Source organism: Salmo trutta, chromosome 12 (genome assembly GCF_901001165.1).
Source record: "Salmo trutta chromosome 12, fSalTru1.1, whole genome shotgun sequence".
Lineage (NCBI taxonomy): Eukaryota > Metazoa > Chordata > Actinopteri > Salmoniformes > Salmonidae > Salmo > Salmo trutta.
In genome coordinates this window covers 67,437,234-67,458,687 of record NC_042968.1, presented here as the reverse complement: position 1 = coordinate 67,458,687, position 21,454 = coordinate 67,437,234, and the positions used below count along the sequence as shown (strand labels likewise).

Below are 21,454 nucleotides of genomic sequence, written 5' to 3'. Positions count from 1 at the left end.
GACAAGCAATTATTCAATAGGAATTCCATGTCCAATCTAATGTAATGGGAGTGATGTGACAGCAGCCTGAAGGCGTCGGTGACGTGAGACAGGGCAGAGCCACACTAATAGAGGCCACGTGTAAGGAGGAGCAGCTTCTCACTCTGGTCTTGCTGTTCACATGAGCCTGCTGCTGCAGGAGGAACTTCACCATCTTGATGTTGCCATAGTGACAGGCCACATGAAGCGCTGTGTAGCCCATCTGAAAGAGAGATGGAGAGGGGGGGCTGTGTTTCAGTGGCCTCATTATAAACAGCTTGGTGGCTCTGTTGTACCTTGAACAGTCCTGCCAGTAAAATATTATATATTATTGGAATTTGAGAGAGTGTGGATTCTGTATGAAAGTATTGGAAATGGCATGTCGTCATAGCATGTGGTGCATTGTACTGCTTATACTGAACCCCACTCTACTGAATATAACAAAAAAGTGTACATTACACTTTTCTGTTTTGTACACTGTATTCCGAGGTTTGTGGTTGATATCATGCAGCATGTCTTACCCGTGAGGCTGTGTAGACTGATGCCCCCTGTTTGACCAGGGTGTCTGCTATCCCTACGTGACCTTCCTGGGCCACCAGGTGCAGAGGGGTCAGTCCATTCTGAGAGACACGGGGAGAACAGGAGGAACACAGTAGGCTGCTGGTCAGTCTGTTCACTAACCAGCTCTGAGTCAGTCTGAGTCACAGTGCACCATACTAGTAGGTAATTCCGGTAACCGGTTTGACCCAGCGATCGAAACATCATGCCCTGTAGCCCTCAACACTTTATCTTACCATGGGTCTATCAAACCCTGTACAACTCAGCTAGCTATCCCTGAAAGCTTGCCTCAAACCCTGTACGACTCAGCTAGCTATCCCTGAAAGCTTGCCTCAAACCCTGTACGACTCAGCTAGCTATCCCTGAAAGCTTGCCTCAAACCCTGTACAACTCAGCTAGCTATCTCTGAAAGCTTGCCTCAAACCCTGTACAACTCAGCTAGCTATCCCTGAAAGCTTGCCTCAAACCCTGTACAACTCAGCTAGCTATCCCTGAAAGCTTGCCTCAAACCCTCCTGAGATGTATTGTTCCTCTCTCCATTCCACTACCTTGTTCCCCAGGTTGACGTTGCCCTGTTTGGAGATGAGCAGGGCCACCATGTCTGGCTGGCCCTCCTGTGAGGCCAGGTGGAGGGGCGTGACCCCCTGGAGGGACTCAGCGTTGGCAGAGGCTCCATACTGCAGCAGGCAGCCGGCCGCCTCCATCTGGTTCTGCTTGGCTGCAATGTGCAGAGGAGTGTAGCCGTTCTATAGACAGACACAGGGAGTCAGCAGGGTTGGGGGTAATACACTGGATCATCAATTGGTAGGTCATATTCATCATAGTGTACACTAGTTACCAATGAACCTGAAAGGGGGGATATACTAGTACCGCCCTGTGTGAGCGGCGTGTATGTTACATCGTTCCTCTTACCCGGGCAGTGCTGTGTGCGTTGCCTCCCTTGCTGACCAGCAGCTTGACCACGTCCAGGTTGTTGTGATGGACGGCCACGTGTAGAGGAGTCAGGCCGTTCTGCTTGGACACACACACACACACACACACACTTACTGTCACTAGCTATCTAAACCACAGAATATCAGTCTGCCTTTGTGGGCGCATGTTTAAAATGAAAAATGATGTCTAAAATGGTGGGACATGCTGATTCCTTTTGGGCTGTGATAAATGACGGTCAGTACTTAGAATACAGGGTTTATTTGTTAGTCGGGTCACAGGAGAGTTCCATAAGCTTTAGGTGGGTCACGGCACTGAGAAGTATGCCTAGCACTGATAAAAAAGCACAGGACAGTCCGTGTTGTGTTGCAGTGTGTTTTTCTACCTTTCCAGCCGCGTTGGGGTTGGCTCCTCTCTCCAGCAGCAGCTCGACCACGTCCACCTTGCCGTACTTACAGGCCACATGGAGAGGAGTGAAGCCTTTCTGCTTGGACACACAAACACACACACTCACAGATTCAGCATGAGCAGAAGAACTAAAAGAGGAGAGGTGTGAAGGGATTAGGAGTGAGAGGAACGAGCTTGAGAGAAAAATTGGGTTAGAGAGAGATAGAAAGAGAGAGAGGGTGAGGGAAAGAGAGAGAGAAAGAGAGAAAAAGAAAAGTTGGTAAATTAAAGGAGAACCTTTGTCATCTTGGTTTGTTGGGCCGCCCCGTCCAGGAGAATGCGGGTGGTGTGGGCGTGTCCCTCACGGGCGGCGATGTGTAAGGGGGTGTGGCCAGCGGTGGTAGCCGAGTCAGGATTGGCTTTGTGCTCCAGGAGCAGCTTGACCAGCTCCTTATGTCCCATACGGGCCGCACAGTGCAGAGGGGTCTGGTCATCCTAGAGAGAGTGAGAGAGAGATGGAGAGAGAGAGTGAGGAGAAACAGAGGTTGGAATGATATACGTGTAGGCAATTGTATTTATCTAGCAGTAACATTAAGGTATTTGTGCAGCGTATGCTGTTGTAAAGACAGTAACTGAAGAATATATATATATATATATTCTTCTCTTCAGTTACTATCTTTACAACAGCATATATATATATATATATATATATATTTATGTTCCAGGAGCACAACTTTTACTGGGGAGGGGGGGACATGTCCCACCCACATTCTGAAATTGCATTTTTGTCCCCCCCATGTGGACACCTCTGACAAGTCGGGTAGGCTGTTTGGAGTGTTTATCCAACTTATATTATGTCCCCCCCACTTCTAAAACCAAATATGCTCCCCTGATATGTACCATGTGCTGGTGGTTTTGAATGTGTATTCCAACCAGGACAGAGTTCGTAGTAAACCATTATGAATGCTCATAGATGTGTATGGCTGCATGAGAGTGTGTACAGTACCTTCGCCTTGGCGTCCACCTGGGCTGTGTTCTGCAGCAGGAACTGAGCCACCTCACAGTGGCCTGCCCTGGACGCCATGTGGAGGGGCGTCTCCACTTTCTGTCACACAAACACAGGTCAGAGGTCACATAGCCTGTCACAACCACTCTGACATTAAAACACATGACTAGGCATGACTAGGCCATGCAATATCATTAACACACACACATCAACTAAAATATCACATTATACACACAGAGAACAGGCTTTAGTCATCCAATCCGTATTAATGCATGGACCAGATACCAATTCATCTATCATAACCTTTGCTGGTGTTCATTTCAACATAAGAATAAGATAAGTTACTACTAGTCCATCAGAGAGGGCTGGATATTGCACCCCGGTGTCAATAATAAAGGTTATAAAGGGGTGGCCTCTCACCACATTGGAGGCATTGGGAGAAGCACCTCTGTGGAGCAGGTTCTTCACAATGTTCAGGTGGCCCATGAAGGCTGCTACATGCAGGGGGGTCAGACCAGACTATGTAAGGGGGGGCATATGAAGAGAGAGAATGGTTAAGGTGTTATATAAATTCACCTCCATTAGGCCGACATTCTCACTTTCAGACCTTTTGTAATGGCATAACTGGCACCAAACTATTACAACAATTACAAACAGTAGAACACCAAATCCATTGCTCTTCAAAAGAGTGTTATCTCACCTCTGTGACGGCCTCCAGGGAGGCCGAGTGTTTCAGAAGCAGGTCCATGGAGCGCATGTGGTTCTTCTTACAGGCAATGTGGAGGGGAGTGAACCCATTCTGAACAAAGTCACAACATTTTAATAATTCAGCATAGGGTTACGCTTGGTACGAACAAAATGGGAGAAAGCATTTAGAAATGGAGACGGTCCTGCCTGAACTTGTCCAATAACAACCCTCATTCATATTTCATAATGTTTTCTACTGTTTGTGCCTACTGAACGTGACCCAGTTCTAAAAACTCAGTATACCTGACCAACGGACAGCAACAGTACACCTCACCCTTAACACCAGTATAGAGAAATAGAATGACACTTAAGAGCTGCTAACCAGTGCACGTGCGTTGGCCTTGGCCCCCTTGTCCAGCAGCACTTTGGCCATGCGGTGGTGACCACAGTGGGCCGCCACGTGTAGAGGGGTCAGGTGGTCCAGCGTGATGTCATCGATCTCAGCGTTATACTGAAGGAGCTGCCTCACACAGTCCATGTGGTCTCCCTGGGCCGCCATGTGGATGGGGGACAGGCCATTCTGGAGGGGAGAGAGGGAGGACCGGGAGATAGAAAGGAGAAGAGCAGTGTAAGACCTTTGAGAGGGAAATTTTTTTATAAATTAATAATACTGAAATAAGTCACGCCTCAGTGTTGCTGGCAGAGAATCATTTGGCATTGGTTACTGCTGAAAATGCAAGTGTGTGTGATATTGTGCCAAAGTGGCGTTAATGGTGTGATATTGTGCCACAGTGCACGTAAAGTAGGGCACTTTATTTTCCCCATAGTGGACCCCAAGAGGCCCGTGGCTGACCTTGGTCTTGGCCTGGATGGGAGCCCCCTGGTCAAGCAGGAGATCGATGATCCTCACGTGACCGTTCCTGGCCGCACAGTGCAAAGGGGTCAGCTCATCCTAAAGTGAGTGAAGAAGCCAGGTAGGGTTAAACAGTGTTCAAGTCAAATGGCAGAAAGGGGAGGAGGAGGAAGAGGATGAGGAAGAAGAGAAAGGGTGGGTTACAGTACCTTGGTCATTGCGTCTATCTGGGCCCCTCTGTCCAGCAAAAGCCGAACCATGATCGCATTACCCCTCCTAGAAGCTATGTGCAGGGGGGTGATCCCATTCTGAGAAAGCGGGAGAACAATTTCTAAATCAATTGAATCAAAGACTCTTCTGTTAGGAAATGGGGTCTTTGAGGGACTATGATATCTACGATATCTATGTCACGATTAAGGCAGATACAGTAGGTACAGTAGAGGTTTAGTAGAGGTTTAATGGACTGACCTTGGGAGTATAGTTGACATTGGCTCCTCTGTTAATTAGCAGTTGGGCCACACTCAGGTTCTCATAGTGAGCCGCGATGTGGAGAGGAGTGAAGCCAGTCTACAGACAGAGCGAGAGAGAGAGAGAGAAAAGAGTAACATCTTATTTTCATCATCCATGTTTGCAGGCGGCTTTTGTCAAAAGCTTTTTTGTTTATTGGAAGCGTTTTTGTTTATCAATCAAATGTATTTATAAAGCCCTTTTTACATCAGCAGATGTCACAAAGTGCTATACAGAAACCCAGCCTAAAACCCCGAACAGCAAGCAATGCAGATAATCACCTTTGTTGCTATTGCTTTTCTGCAAGTCAACACAACAGTGTTTTGACTAATGACATCAGCTAATGACATCAGCATATTAAGGCTTAATAAGTTATCATTCACACACACACACACACACACACACACACACACACACACACACACACACACACACACTCTGAGTAGTACCTTGCTGAGGACGTCGGGGTTAGGGTCATTCTGCAATAGCACTGCGGCAGTGCGTGTGTCGTCGTTGCGTGCAGCGATGTGCAAAGCGGGAAGACGGACTTTGCCCTTGGTGCCGTAGTTGATGAGCAGGGCCACCATGTTCTCATGACCCTGCTGGAGAGCCACCGCCAGCGGCGTGAACCCATCCTGACAGACAGGGGAAGAGAGATGGAGGTAGAATGTTGGATAGAGGGAGAGGTAGCGAGGGAGAAAGAGGAGGAGAGGAGGGAGAAGGAGGTAAGGAATGTCAACGATAGGGTGCAAGGGAGTGGGAGGAAAAGGGAGACAAGCCAAGTGATAATGGAAGGGTTGAGAGAAGGGTAAGTAGAGGGAGAGGAAGAGGAAGAGAGAGCGGAAGAAAATGAAGATAGGAGCGGAGGACAAGAGGAAAGGAAAATGTGATACATTGTAAATTGAGATTAAAAGTTAATGTAACATTTGTCTAGTGGACTAAAGCCAATACAAATCTGAGAAGGCCTGACTCTGTAGGCCTTTACTCACCTCTGTTGGAAGGCTCTGATTGGCTCCATTCTCTAACAGGAACTTAACTACCTCTAAGTGGTTCTCTTGTGCCGCCATGTAGAGGGGACTGAAGCCTTTCTGTAAAGAAGAGGTACATGATGCATGGTTACCAGTAGGGCTTTGGCGGTCATGAAATTTTGTCAGCTGGCGATTGTCAAGAAAATAACTGCCAGTCTCACAGTAATTGACCGTTAATTAACATAAACAAGTTCAGCATCTCCTGGTTTCCATGCATATCCTACAAGCCACTGGTGGTGGAAAAAGTACCCAATTGTCATACTTGAGTAAAGTAAAGATACCTTAATAGAAAGTGAAAGTCACCCAGTAAAATACTACTTGAGTAAAAGTATAAAAGTATTTGGTTTCAAATATACTTAAGTATCAAAAGTGAATTGAATTGCTAAAATGTACTTAAGTTTCAAAAGTAAAAGTCTAAATCATTTTTAATTCCTTATATTAAGCAAACCAGACGGCAAATGTTTTGTATTTTTTATTAACTGATAGCCAGGGTGTCACGTCCTGACCAGTATAGAGGATTATTTGTTATTGTAGTTTGGTCAGGACGTGGCAGAGGGTATTAGTTTATGTATTCCGGGGTTTTGGGTTTCTTTTCTATGTTTGTGTTTCTATGGGTTTTCTATCTGTTCTGTTTCTATGTTAGTTAATTGGGGTATGGACTCTCAATTGAAGGCAGGTGTTTTCTAGTTGCCTTTGATTGGGAGTCCTATATATTAGGGTGTGTTTGGTCTTGTTGTTTGTGGGTAGTTGTTTTAGCACTGCTATACGTGTGTAGCCTGCTATACTGTTCCTGTCGGTCATTGTTTTCTTGTTTTGTTCGTGGTGTTCACATTATAATAAATTATGATGAGCACGCAATCCGCTGCATATTGGTCCACTTTGTCCGACAGCGATTTCAACATATCTTCTGACGAAGAGGAACGTGACACAGGGGCACACTCCAACACTTAGACATAATTTACAAACAAAGCTTGTGCTTAGTGAGTTCGCCAGATCAGAGGCAGTAGGGATGACCAGGGATGTTCTCTGTTTAGTGAGTCTGCCAGATCAGAGGCAGTAGGGATGACCAGGGATGTTCTCTGTTTAGTGAGTTCGCCAGATCAGAGGCAGTAGGGATGACCAGGGATGTTCTCTGTTTAGTGAGTCTGCCAGATTGGAGGCAGTAGGGATGACCAGGGATGTTCTCTGTTTAGTGAGTTCGCCAGATCAGAGGCAGTAGGGATGACCAGGGATGTTCTCTGTTTAGTGAGTCCGCCAGATCAGAGGCAGTAGGGATGACCAGGGATGTTCTCTGTTTAGTGAGTCCGCCAGATCAGAGGCAGAAGGGATGACCAGGGATGTTCTCTGTTTAGTGAGTCTGCCAGATCAGAGGCAGTAGGGATGACCAGGGATGTTCTCTGTTTAGTGAGTCTGCCAGTTCAGAGGCAGTAGGGATGACCAGGGATGTTCTCTGTTTAGTGAGTCTGCCAGATCAGAGGCATTAGGGATGACCAGGGATGTTCTCTTGATAAGTGTGTGAATTAGACAATGTTCCTGTCCTGCTAAGCATTCAAAATGTAGCAAGTACTTTTGGGCGTCAGGGAAAATGTATGGAGTAAAAAGTACATTATTTTCTTGGGGAATGTAGTGAAGTAAAATAAATACATTATTTATTTTAGACAGGTCTAAAGGAACATGTTATGAAGAAAATGTATTCTATTTCAGAAGAATATAATAGTATACTCTGAGATGTCCTTATGTTAGGCCCTGATCTGGATATGCCATATGGCTGTGGGCTACACTAGTTCAATTAGCAGACAAGATTTGCTTAGAATTCCGTGGCATTATTTTATAGTATGAAGAATACAATTGAACAAAGCTGAATAAAATAGAAAGCTGCACAAGCAGCTACTCTGTGTTGAGTGGTTAACAAAGAAACAGGTCCTCCTATATGCTTAATTTAGAACTATTTATGCAACTTTAGTTGTGATAGAAACTTTGGGCTATATTTTATTTGTAATATATTCTAAGGCTGGCTGCATGATGCGACTCTAATGGTGATTTGAAAAAAGTCGCATGAAAGGCATGAGCTCTGCTTTGTTTCTTGTACAGGCTGCACACACTTCATCAGGCTCTCATTCACAATTTGACAAGCGCTTCATAATATTCTCATCAGGCCTCAAATTTCCCGGTGGCCGTAATGCCCCCTAAAAAATGCATGCCTTTTGCGGCCAAAGTGGCCGTTGTGCCCTTGGGCTGAATGTAATAATTATAATTCCCTTCTCCCGGCTGCCAATCGGCGTGCTCTGAAGCACATTTCACTCACATGGCTCTCTCAGATATCTCAATTCTTATTAGCCAATGCCCATCATGTGATCGGGTTCTTCTCACAGGCATCTCAGCTCCGAAGTAGGCTACAAGTGAAGACTGACACATCGGGGACGCAACTGCTCGCGTCCCTCTTAGTGAATTCTGAGGCTCATAGCGAAGATGTTAGAGGAACTGTCCACACTTACTTTTCATCAACCAACATGACTAGATGAGTAGGCCTAACAAACAGCAAAAGCACTAGCCTATGTCAATCTACTATCCCCCATAGTACAAAGTTGACCTATTCTATTGGGGAACTTGTCTTTCTGTGTGAGAAAATAATATTCCAAACATACTCGCAAAAAACCTTTCAATAGCAACGAGGTTGATGCAATAGATCAGAAACTTTAGCTTAAAATGATAATAAACTATTAGGCTATTTATTACATTCTAAGCGCAGAAATGCGCACAATTCTGCAAAATGCAATCAGGTAGCGGGAAAACACTACTCTCAAAAAGGACTGCAAATGAGATTATGCAAGTAATGCTTTATTATAAAGGTGCATTTTTATGGTGAAAATGATATTCCCCAAACTTGAAACTCACTCGCTGCTTATGGATGCCAGTTAGGCTCTACACCGGTTGTAAAAATCATTAATGTGCTTAATTTTAAGACGTTATTTGGCTACTTTAGTTGTGATACAAACCTTATCAAAACAAGCTACATGAGGTGTGTGGCTATGATTTGAAAAAGGTTGCACACAAAAAAGGCATGCGCTGTTTATTTTCTTACTGCACACGCTGGGCATCATTCACAAATAATAATACAGAATTCACAAGTGACTAATATTGTCACCCATCAGACCATTCTTAATGTAATCTTGTATTTACATATACTAAATCATATGTGTGAAATTAGTTTTGATTTAGAATCGACCATTATCATGCACCTGTCTTGGAACCGGGGGAAAAAAAGACATGTCATCTGTAGCGAATGGAGGACACTTTTCCCATGGTTCATTTTTATGCCAGCCAGGTAGGATATACTCCTGTTGTAATGCGAAGCAATGTGCTTAATATTTGGACAGTTGAGAATGAAATATAGTAGTCCTAGTCTATAGAAAGCTGATGGGTTCCTCCTCTTTTTAATAGAGGCCATCAAAACTGTGTTTTCTCACGCAATTGCATAGCCTATAGAAATGTTGCGCAACATGAGCTCATGGGCTCTCATGAAGTGTTTGATTAGATTTTCGATACATTTGCATTGATGTCAGAGTGATTAGAGGGACAATAGAGTGCTGAGTACCAGGCTATTTGCAAGTTTGGTTGGCTACTAATGACCATCAGCAGCATCAGAGCTTGTAGAAGACTAATTACCATGACTAAACGGTCGCGTGGAATTTGCTGTGGTCATGACTCATGACCGCCAGTGTGGCAGCCCGAGTTACCATCAACACACGCACGCACGCACGCACGCACACACACACACACACACACACACACACACACACACACACACACACACACAGAGAGAGATGCACACACTACACTCACCCCCCCGGATAACAGTAAGAAGCAGTATAATGTCACTGATGACTCACCTGGGACTGGGAATTGACGTTGGCTCCATAGTTGACGAGCTCAGCCACCACTTTCTCTTGGCCTGCCAACGCAGCGATATGGAGGGCAGTGTTCCCTTTCTGGAGGTGACACACAAACACACACAGAGAGAGAGACGGAGCAGAGAGCAGTCTGAGTTCAGCCTTATGACCCAAATCTCTACTTAAAAAGCTTTGATAAGGATACAGTGCTCAGAAATAATGAGTTATGACTTATCAGTCCCTCCAGGATTTTGTGGGGATTTTTTGGGATATTTGCAGGCAAAAGGCTTGATTTTGCTGTGGCAATTCTGACATTTTGTTGTGAAAATGCGCTGACAAAGGAAAAAGTTTGTTGATGTGTTGATTCATTCAACCATATTATGCGGTAAATCTGCGGTGATTAGTTGAAGTTGCAAGCCCTCTTTTTGTACTGCGGTGATGGGTCAGTTTTATTCGATAATATTGCAATGATTTGACTGTTTTATGTGGAAAAAGTGCGGTAATTTGTCAAATTTGCAAGCCCTCGCATAATATGCAGAGAATTGTTGATTTTGCAAAAATATTGGGATCGCAGAATCGCTGAATTCTGGAGGGACTGACTTATGACTTAATAGATTGATATTGAATAGATTAAATTAGATACATATGTTTATAGGCCTATCAAATGAGCTGAATAAGTATTCACACCCCTTCATTTTCCCACATTTTTTAAAATTGATTCAAATTGATTGATTTCTCCTTTTTTTGTCAACAATCTACACAAAATACTCTGTAATATTTAAAGAGGAAGAAAAATGCTAACATCTGTAAAAAATTCATGAAAAATAAACCCCCTGATTCAATACATGTTAGAATCACATTTAGCAGCGATTACAGCTGTGAGTCTTTATGGGTGAGTCTCTAAGAGCTTTCCAAACCTGGATTGTGCAACATTTCACCTTTATTCTTTAAAAAATTCTACAAGCTCTGTGAAATTGGTTGCTGATCATTGCTAGACAACCAGTTTCAGGTTTTGCCATAGATTTTCAAGCAGATTTAAGTCAAAACTGTAACTCGGCCGCTCTGGAACATTTGGTAAGCAACTCTTGGCCTTATGTTTTAGGTTATTGTCCTGCTGAAAGGTGAATTCATCTCCCAGTGTCTGGTGGAAAACAGACTGAACCAGGTTTTCCTCTAGGATTTTGCCTGTGCTTTGCTCCATTCCGTTTATTTTTTATCCTGAAAAACTCCCCAGTCCTTAACGATTACAAGCAATACCCATAACATAATTCAGCCACCACTATGCTTGAAAATATGGAGTGGTAGTTAGTAATGTGTTGGATTTTCCCCCAACACAACACTTTGTATACAAAACAAAAAATTAATTGCTTTGCCACATTTTTTTGCAGTATTTCTTCAGTGCCTTGTTGCAAACAGGATGGATCTTTTGGAATATTTGTATTCTGTACAGGCTTACTTCTTTTCACTCTGCCAATTCAGTTAGTATTGTGGAGTAACTACAATGTTGTTGATCCATCCAACTCTGTAACTGTTTAAAAGTCACCATTGGCCTCATGTTGAAATCGCTGACCGGTTTCCTTCCTCTCCGGCAAATGAGTTAGGAAGGATGCCTGTATCTTTGTAGTGACTGGGTGTATTGATACACCATCCAAAGTGTAATTAATAACTTCACCATGCTCAAAGGGACATTCAATGCAGACATTGTGGTTGAATCTGTGTTTGAAATTCACTACTCGACTCAGGGACCTTACAGATAATTGTGTGTGGGGTACAGAGTTGAAGTAGTCATTCAAAAAACATGTTAAACACTATTATTGCACACAGAGAAAGTCCATGCAACTTATTATGTGACTTGCTAAGCACAGTTTTACTCCGGAACTTATTTAGACTTGCCTTAACAAAGGGGGTTGAATACTTTTTCATGAATTTATAAAAAAAATATGTAAACATAATTCCACATTGTGTGTAGGACAGTGAACAAAAAATCTCAATTTAATACATTTTAAATTCAGTCTGTAACACAACAAAATGCGGAAAAAGTCAAGGGGTGTGAATACTTTTTGAAGACACTGTATATAGTGGATTCTGTCTGCAAACAGTCTGTTATAGCTGGTGAATAACTCAAGCATAAGGCAGAGGTAGGTCTTATGCATCTGTGGTATGTGAGTAGAGTCATGGTAAGCAGTGAGCAGTGTGTGAGTAGTACCTTAGTGGTGGTCTCCAAGACAATGCCTGCGTGTAGTAGCCCCAGGACCATCTTGACGTGGCCTTCTTTCGAGGCCAGATGCAAACCGTTGAGCCCATTCTGCAGAGACAGCAGTGAAGATCAGTATTGACCACACAGAACCATCAGAGCCCCAATAGAATCTGTCTGCCTTTTAGTCCATCCATCACATGGATTCCTAAACAGTAGATATACTAAAAATAACAAGCAGAGAAAGTCAAAACCCACAGTGGCTACGAAGCAGAACAAAAAGATTTCTGAACATAAACAAACTTCAAGACTGAAACAGTCGGGTCTCAAAGGAAGCAGAGAGCATGGATTTGTCTCAGGCTGTCAGAGCATACAGCTGCAGAATCAGACAGACTTAGAGTACAGCCAGGGCCTGTCTCTGCTCTGCCAGCCTGCAGTACCGTGACTGGCCACAGGGAGACTCTGTAAACCACACTGGTCCCGCCCTCATACTGCAGTGTCACCCAATTCACATGAATAACATACTACATCTGCAGTGCATGCACACACTGAGGGGAGACACAGATACACACACACACACGGGGGCAACACACACGTGCATGCACCCGCACATACGCACGTACACACAAGCGTGTATGTGTGAGCTGACAGGAGTCTGCTGGTTTGTAGATCGGGCAGGGGCAGGTTGACAGACTGACTTCACATATAAAACCCTGACTCATAGTATTTTCTAGAACAGCAGCAGTAGCTCCAACAATTATCAAAGCTATTTGCTCTACTTCAACCCCAATCCTAACTTGAACACATATAGAAAACACGTTTTACAACGTCACATCCCCACATATACACACATGCAGCCTGTGCATTGAAGGCACACTGAAGCATGCATCCTCATTTGTATCCTAGCTCTACCTCTGATCCTTAGCCAGTAGTGGCATTACTATAGTGGTAGTATTACTTGGTGTAGAGATAGAGGTATTAGTTTCACAACATTGACAGCTTGGTGCCATGGTTGTTTCTGTGAATGGTGCTGAGGGGTTGCAGTAGCAGATTGTAGGCTTACAGAGTGGGTGTGCATTCCCCGAGCTGTCCAGAGCATGGGCTCCCTGCCATTGCTTGTGTACAAACTGAACTACCTTCCATTCACCAAACTACTAATGAAAAATACAACAACTGAGTCCCTTCCACTTAAGCTTCCACTCATAAGTAGGCTGGCATACATATTGATATGTCCCGTATGTGTTACAAAACGTGCCACTTGAGATGAGTCAGAAACAAAAGAATGCATGCACCTCAGCTATTCTTTACATGTGAATTTGACGTTATTTAAAACTACAATATGTAACTTTTTCGGCCACCTGACCAAAGTTACATAGAACTTTTTGTTATAGATCTGTCATTCTCTTTGAAAGCAAGTCTAGGAAGCGGTTGATCTATTCTCTTTGCACTATTTCTATGCTTCCAATTCTTAAGTTTCATTTTTGTGTCTTTTACTTTCGCTTATGTACACCCGCTTCAAACAGCTGAAAATGCATGTGTTTTGGTTAAGGAAAGTATATTTCACAGCGGTTTAGATGGTACAATGATTCTCTATACTATACTTGCTTGTTTTGTCACATAAACGGAAATTAGGCGAACTATTAGAATTTTAGCAACCAGGAAATGGCAAAGTGATTTCTGCATAGCACACCTTTAAGCGTTGGGCTTCTGTCATGATGCAACAAGGTGCAATGGAACAGATAAAGGGTAGGATAGGAGAGGAGCAGGGAGGAATAGAGAGAGGGTCTGGCTGTATGGCTAATTATTAACATTTTCTCATTAAGGTTGTGAATGACTGGCATTAGTGCACAGTAAACACAGCTAGAGTGGCAGGACACAGGAACACAGGGGACAATGTGGGAACATGGTTATGCATCCACATGCGCACACACACACACACACACACACACACACACACACACACACACACACACACACACACACACACACACACACACACACACACACACACACACACACACACACACACACACACACACACAGATCCTTGAAACTACAGTTTATCTAGGCTAGACTTGACTGTTAATAGAGCTGATTGGCCAAAACCAAATACTGCAATCTATAAAAAAGACATCTATAATTTAATCTTAATGAAGTCTGATGTAATAAATGTTTTACGAGACACAAACTCTGTGGTCCAGAGGCAGTGTACCAGACTGTGACCTTGGGCAGTGTGAGGACTCTCTGACGTACCTGATTTGATGTGTTGATGTCTATTCCATTCTTGATGTGGTCAAGAGCCTTGTCAAGGTTCCCTGAACGGGCCGCACGGAGGAAACTGGTGACAGCATCCGCCTGGAGGGAAGGAGAGCACAGACAGAGACAGAGATAGAGACAAAGACAAACAGTAAGAGAAAGAGAGAGAGAAAGAGAGAGAGAGAGATAGAGAGAGAAGCGAGAGGGACAGAAATGATTTTTTTTTCTTCATTTAGAATAGATCCCACTGAAATGTCTATTACAGTCTGGTTGTCATTCTTCAAAATCAGCATATTCTACTAAACTACTCACTATTCCACTGTCTGATAGTCAAAAAATGTCTGACAGCACAAACTGGTGAGCCTCCCCCTCACTAAGAGTTTGGTAGCTATCCATAGCAGAGCACACGCTGGCTCCATCCCTGCATGCTGACTGGCTGACTCTGAGGTCTCTGTGAAAGCGATGTGTTCACCTCTGCCACCATGATCAGACAGAAAGGGAGATTGTAACATGGCTGCCTAGTACTGTAGTCCAGCATGCAATCTCTGCCTTGAGGACAGATATTATAATGATTCCATACAGTATGCCTACTCACCTCCACCCACACACTAGTCATATGCAATGATACATATTCTGTAGGAGGTGAATTCTCAAGTAAGATTGCTATATTAAACTGATACAGTATGTCCTTTTTCTTACAGTACGGGATGTCTTGTACAATTTAGACTCGACAGACCTGCGGGTTTATCTTCTCCCATTTCCTTTTTGTCTGGTGTATTCTCACAAATGAATGTCCCTCAGATTTGATCAGACAGGCCTAGAACTCTTATATTTGCTTCCCACATAGAATACATTTTCCTCTGCTCTCTACTTCTCTTTCCAATCAATATTCCCCAACGGCCTAAATGTACTGTGCCCTTTGCATACCCCATCTTTCTCTACCTCTATACCACTCCCCCCCTCTCTCTCTCTCTCTACCTCTTTACATCTCTCTATATATATCTCTCTCTACCTCTATACCACTCCCCCCCCTCTCTCTCTCTCTACCTCTTTACATCTCTCTATATACATCTCTCTCTACCTCTATACCACTCCCCCCTCTCTCTCTCTCTCTCTCTCTCTCTCTCTCTACCTCTTTACATCTCTCTATATACATCTCTCTCTACCTCTATACCACTCCCCTCTCTCTCTCTCTCTACCTCTTTACATCTCTCTATATACATCTTTCTCTACCTCTATACCACTCCCCCCTCTCTATCTCTCTCTCTCTCTCTCTCTCTCTCTACCTCTTTACATCTCTCTATATACATCTTTCTCTACCTCTATACCACTCCCCCCTCTCTATCTCTCTCTCTCTCTCTCTCTCTCTCTCTACCTCTTTACATCTCTCTATATACATCTCTCTCTACCTCTATACCACTCCCCCCTCTCTATCTCTCTCTCTCTCTCTCTACCTCTATACCACTCCCCCTCTCTCTACCTCTATACCACTCCCCCTCTCTCTTTCTCTCTCTCTACCTCTACATCTCTATATATACATCTCTCTCTACCTCTATACCACTCTCCCCTCTCTCTCTTTCACTCTCTCTACCTCGATACCACTCCCCTCTCTCTCTCTCTCTCTGCCTCTATACCACTCCCCTTCTCTCTCTCTCTCTCTCTCTACCTCTACATCTCTCTATATACATCTCTCTCTACCTCTATAACACACCCCCACTCTCTTTATCTCTTTCTACATGCATCTCTCTATATATATACAGATGAATTTGGAAGTTAACATACACCTTAGCCAAATACATTTAAACTCAGTTTTTCACAATTCCTGACATTTAATCCTAGTAAAAATTCCCTGTTTTAGGTCAGTTAGGATCACCACTTTATTTTAGAATGTGAAATGTCAGAATGATAGTAGAGAGAATGATTTATTTCAGCTTTTGTTCTTTCATCACATTCCCAGTGGGTCAGAAGTTTACATACACTCAATTAGTATTTGGTAGCATTGCCTTTAAATTGTTTAACTTGAGTCAAACGTTTCGGGTAGCCTTCCACAAGCTTCCCACAATAAGTTGGGTGAATTTTGGCCCATTCCTCCTGACAGAGCTGGTGTAACTGAATCAGGTTTGTAGGCCTCCTTGCTCGCACACATGCTTTTTCAGTTCTGCCCACAAATATTGTATAGGATTGAGGTCAGGGCTTTGTGATGGCCACTCCAATACCATGACTTTGTTGTCCTTAAGCCATTTTGCCACAACTTTGGAACTACGCTTGGGGTCATTGTCCATTTGGAAGACCCATTTGCGACCAAGCTTTAACTTCCTGACTGATGTCTTGAGATGTTGCTACAATATATCCACATAATTTTCATTCCTCATGATGCCATCTATTTTGTGAAGTGCACCAGTCCCTCCTGCAGCAAAGCACCCCCACAACATGATGCTGCCACCCCTGTGCTTCACGGTTGGGATGGTGTTCTTCGGCTTGCAAGCCTCCCCCCTTTTCCTCCAAACATAACGATGGTCGATATGGCCAAACAGTTCTATTTTTGTTTCATCAGACCAGAGGACATTTCTCCAAAAACTACGATCTTTGTCCCAATTTGCAGTTGCAAACCGTAGTCTGGCTTTTTTATGGTGGTTTTGGAGCAGTGGCTTCTTCCTTGCTGAGCGGCCTTTCAGGTTATGTCGATATAGGACTCCTTTTACTGTGAATATAGATATTGTTGTACCTGTTTCCTCCAGCATCTCCACAAGGTCCTTTGCTGTTGCTCTGGGATTGATTTGCACTTTTTGCAACAAAGTATGTTCATCTCTAGGAGACAGAATGCATCTCCTTCATGAGCAGTATGATGGCTGCATGGTCCCATGGTATTTACAGTTGTGTACTATTGTTTGTACAGATGAACATGGTACCTTCAGGCGTTTGGAAATTGCTCCCAAGGATGTACCAGACTTGTGGAGTTCTATAATTTTTTTTCTGAGGTCTTGGCTGATTTCTTTAGATTTTTCCATGATGTCAAGCAAAAAGGCACTGAGTTTGAAAGGAGGCCTTGAAATACATTACATTTCATAAAAAAAATTCTCCGTACTGGTCCCCCGTGGGAATCAAACCCACAACCCTGGCATTCCAAACACCATGCTCCACACGGGACCATTTGGAAATACATCCACAAGTACACCTCCAATTGACTCAAATGTTGTCAATTAGCCCATCAGAAGCTTCTAATGCCATGAGATCATTTTCTGGAATTTTCCAAGCTGCTTAAAGGCACAGTCAACTTAGTGTATGTAAACTTCTGACCCACTGGAATTGTGATACAGTGAATTATAAGTGAAATAATCTGTCTGTAAAAAATTGTTTGAAAAATTATTTGTGTCATGCACAAAGTAGATGTCCTAACCGACTTGCCAAAACTATAGTTTGTTAACAAGAAATTTGTGGAGTGGTTGAAAAATGAGTTTTTATGACTCCAACCTAAGTGTATGTAAACTTCCCACTTCAACTGTACCTCTCTCTCTCTATACCTCTCTCTCTACCTCTCTCTCACGTTGCGGTCTTAACTCTATATTACTCTCCCTCTCTCCTTTGATCTCCTGCTGTGTGTGATCGCAGTGGGAAGCGGTGTAAGCTGCTCTTTTTCCCCACTCCCTCTCTCCCTCAGCAATGTATGGCTGATGTATCCAGGCTGAGGTCTCGCCAGCCTAATGCTAACACTGTGTGTGTATTTGTATTCAGTCTCAGGATATGTGTTAGATAAGCTGTTAATACCGATATATCATTCCTCTCCCTCACACAAAAGCTATGCATCACGCACACGAGTGCTGAAAAAAATCTCTGATTCATGTCAAACAGGAAGTATAAATATATATTGGATTCATATCTAATACACGTGAACAGCACCAGTTCCACCTTTGTAGGGATCCCTGTAATATTTCTATATTATTTCATTTTGACCCACAGTAACTAAGGGATATCCTGAGAGGTATATGATCGATGTATTTTTCACCTTGTCTGTCTCAGTTGCCTTCTCATGTTAGACCCCACCCTCTTTTCTGTGAGTTGACGGATGGCGTTTGGAAGACTGATGTCATGGAGTCAATGTTCCCCTGTAAGAAACCAATATTATACTACTTGTATGATGTTTTCACATGCGAAGCCTCATGCTGCAGCTCTGAGTTCCTGCGCCGACTTGTCAGCAAGTGTTGAGCATGTTTATGCTCCTATTCTCGTTCTGCGGCCTTCAGCCATTTTGTTCTAGGATTTCACAGCTGTTTGTTGACATGTTGGATATAGTGGGCCATATGTGAGCAGAATGCTGAGGAAAAGGGCTCCAGCCGCCTCCTCCCCCTCAGTCAGTCTCGGAAATGGATTGATAAGTGCATCTATGATCTTCAATGTGTGTTTCTTAACTTGATTGTCTGAGGGTAGAGGCGGTCGATCAACATTCTTGATTGTGCTTGATTGTGCGTGTGTGTGTGTGTGTGTGTGTGTGTGTGTGTGTGTGTGTCCTATCCTATGTTTTCATATCTTCCAAGAAATGGAAATGACTGCAGAACATCTTTGAAATGACATTTTATGTCAGCTTGTGCTGACTCGCTACGAGGCACAATTGATTTTCCTTCTCATGTCCTCCCTCTCTCTCCATCCCCTATTCCATCCCTCTCTCCCTCTGTCTGGAATATGTGGTCAATTTAAAGCAATGCATCTCAGCTCTGTCTATTCATTTGTAATCGTCATGTGAAGTCAATGCGTCAACTGTATCCAGTAATCAGATCCTCAAGCCAAACATGGTGATTTACACTCAGCATGCCCCCTTCCCATCACTCACGTTCCCCTCGCCCTCTCTCTCTTTATCTCATTATCCTTCTTGCACTCTCTCTCTTCCTCCCTCTCCAGATCCCCTCTTCTCCCCTTGCATGGCCGGCTCCCCGCCTCATTCTCTCACACCCTCCGTCTGGTGCGTGTTCATCTCGCTCTTCCCTCCCTCCTTCTCCCCCTTCCTTCCCTCATATCAGTGTGTGTATCTGTCCCTCTCGAGTCATATTGATGTCATGCTGTGTAATCATGGCATGCTGCAGTATGGCGTGACATACATGTGTCACAAGCATTCCTCCATTGACACGGCCAGTGGAAGAGAGGAGGGTTGAGAGATCAGAGAGAGAAGAAATTAAAGCCTTTAATCTCATATCTGTGGAGGAATCTAATACTGTATCATATCGCTGTGTTTATCTGCTTGCTTCTCTCCAGATTACTAAACTCCTAGAGGACAGGCGCACTCAGCGCTATCACAGTGCTCTGTAGTGTATGGCTGAGGCTGTGTGTGTGCATGTGTAGGCTATACACGTGCAGTACATAAAACCTGTCTACTCTCCCAAGGCCATTTCTTCTAAAAGCTACATTTGTTTCCAGAGGGTGTGTGCATATACAGGCCTCTACTGGATTGTAATGGATTACGTCCATTTGGAAGGGGAAAAAATGATGTGATTCAAGGTGAGTGGATGGAAAGACGTGTACACTGCAGTGAGTGGGGTTCTTAAAAGAAATAAAGATAGCTTACCCTAAAAGGACCAGTCAATGTCAGATATTGATACATTCTTCGCTTTTACTCAAACACACTCATACATATTATAGACAGACATAAAAACACACAGAGTGGTAGACAGGACAGCACACACTCATAAACAGTTCATAAACAGTTCATAAACAGTTCATAAACAGTTCATAAACAGACATCCAGAGTTGCTACGTACGGTGAAGAATGCACACATGTGCACCAATAAAGACACCACGTTACTCTTGCAAACTCACAGTCACAAATATTGTCCACCAAACACACAAAGACAAAAATGTACTACATACAAGTAGGTAAAGAGAGGAAAGCTGTGAAAATAGATACACGGTATTGCAAAACCACCAAACCTAATTGCACTGACTTGCCACATCACAACGACGACAGCACAGAAGTCGTACAGAGAGCTCAAGAAGCCACGAGGGGAAGATCCCCAAGGAGATGCAAGGACATAAACCATGGCTATATAGAGCTGCCATAGAGACATGTAGAGAGAAAGTGTTGAAGTACACGGCATGTGTTTCAGATGATATTTACTCTGTAGTCATAGTACCATATTCCCCGGGCTCGACTGGTCGACCTCTCAGAGCTCACACTACTGTCCTGATGGCCAAGCCGGCGCTGAACCAAATGAGCCTAGAAGACACATCAACACGAAGACAAGGCCTGTTAATGTGACACAGATACGGTATTCAGACGCACACATGCAGACCGCACGGCAGACTACATATTAGTCTTGAAGTCAGTAGACGAGGTCAAAGCCTGTTACTGTAATGTGATTTACTGACAAACACAAACACACACGCATAAGAACTAACACACCCATAAACCCAAGTTTAAAGTACAAATGCACCATGCCGGCCGACACAAGGGAGTCTGAGGACATATAGACGAAGCGTGTATGGAAAGATAAATAAACACACACATACATCCTTGTGCATCTAAATCTAAAGGATGAAAGTGCGTACTCTTTGTACTCAAATTGTGTGGATATAAAAGGCAGACGCTTCCAAATACAGTGTAAAGTACACACACACACACACACACACACACACACACACACACACACACACACACACACACACACACACACACACACACACACACACACAATCCTAGAACAAGACCACCTGTTACATAACACAAACACAAACACAAATAAAGACACGTATACACAATTCATAAGCTTGGAAGACTCCCTACAACAAGGCACAAAGCCTGTTAACGTAATCCATCCACCTTAGCAAAGAAAAAACCGCACAACCGAAACAGTCCCAAATACAAATATGCAGCCACATAAAGGGTGGCTTTAGAAGGAAATGAATGCACACAAAGGCAAGTAGCCTAAGATGAGCATGAAAATAAGCAAACACTGGGATACCCCTGATGCGGCATATCCAATGGACTAGGACTACAACAGCACACACATATGATACACACCATCAAAACAGGACGGTTACTAATAAGAGGAAAATGGCGGCTCCAGCTCCAATATGGAGCTGGAGCAGACACCACAGACACCACAGACACCACAGACACCACAGACACCACAGACACCACAGACACCACAGACA

At 43.7% G+C, this 21,454-nt stretch overlaps 1 protein-coding gene across 9 annotated transcripts in view; it reads right to left on the bottom strand.

Annotated features, from left to right (window-relative positions):
• Positions 1 to 21,454, bottom strand: part of LOC115204029 (ankyrin-1) — an 82,681-nt gene that overhangs the window by 23,411 nt on the left and 37,816 nt on the right. For 6 of the 9 annotated variants that reach the window (XM_029769257.1, XM_029769251.1, XM_029769256.1 and 3 more), the window contains exons 2-19: positions 14,312 to 14,413; positions 12,071 to 12,169; positions 9,865 to 9,963; positions 5,936 to 6,034; positions 5,396 to 5,581; positions 4,908 to 5,006; positions 4,649 to 4,747; positions 4,440 to 4,538; positions 3,969 to 4,166; positions 3,600 to 3,698; positions 3,320 to 3,418; positions 2,900 to 2,998; positions 2,191 to 2,388; positions 1,892 to 1,993; positions 1,489 to 1,590; positions 1,125 to 1,322; positions 540 to 638; positions 143 to 241 (exon numbers count right to left, since the gene is read on the bottom strand). In XM_029769257.1, coding sequence (XP_029625117.1) covers positions 143 to 241; positions 540 to 638; positions 1,125 to 1,322; positions 1,489 to 1,590; positions 1,892 to 1,993; positions 2,191 to 2,388; positions 2,900 to 2,998; positions 3,320 to 3,418; positions 3,600 to 3,698; positions 3,969 to 4,166; positions 4,440 to 4,538; positions 4,649 to 4,747; positions 4,908 to 5,006; positions 5,396 to 5,581; positions 5,936 to 6,034; positions 9,865 to 9,963; positions 12,071 to 12,169; positions 14,312 to 14,413 — 2,175 coding nt within the window. The remainder of the gene's footprint in view (positions 1 to 142; positions 242 to 539; positions 639 to 1,124; positions 1,323 to 1,488; positions 1,591 to 1,891; positions 1,994 to 2,190; positions 2,389 to 2,899; positions 2,999 to 3,319; positions 3,419 to 3,599; positions 3,699 to 3,968; positions 4,167 to 4,439; positions 4,539 to 4,648; positions 4,748 to 4,907; positions 5,007 to 5,395; positions 5,582 to 5,935; positions 6,035 to 9,864; positions 9,964 to 12,070; positions 12,170 to 14,311; positions 14,414 to 21,454) is intronic. The other 3 variants (XM_029769254.1, XM_029769253.1, XM_029769255.1) reach the window with 3 other exon arrangements.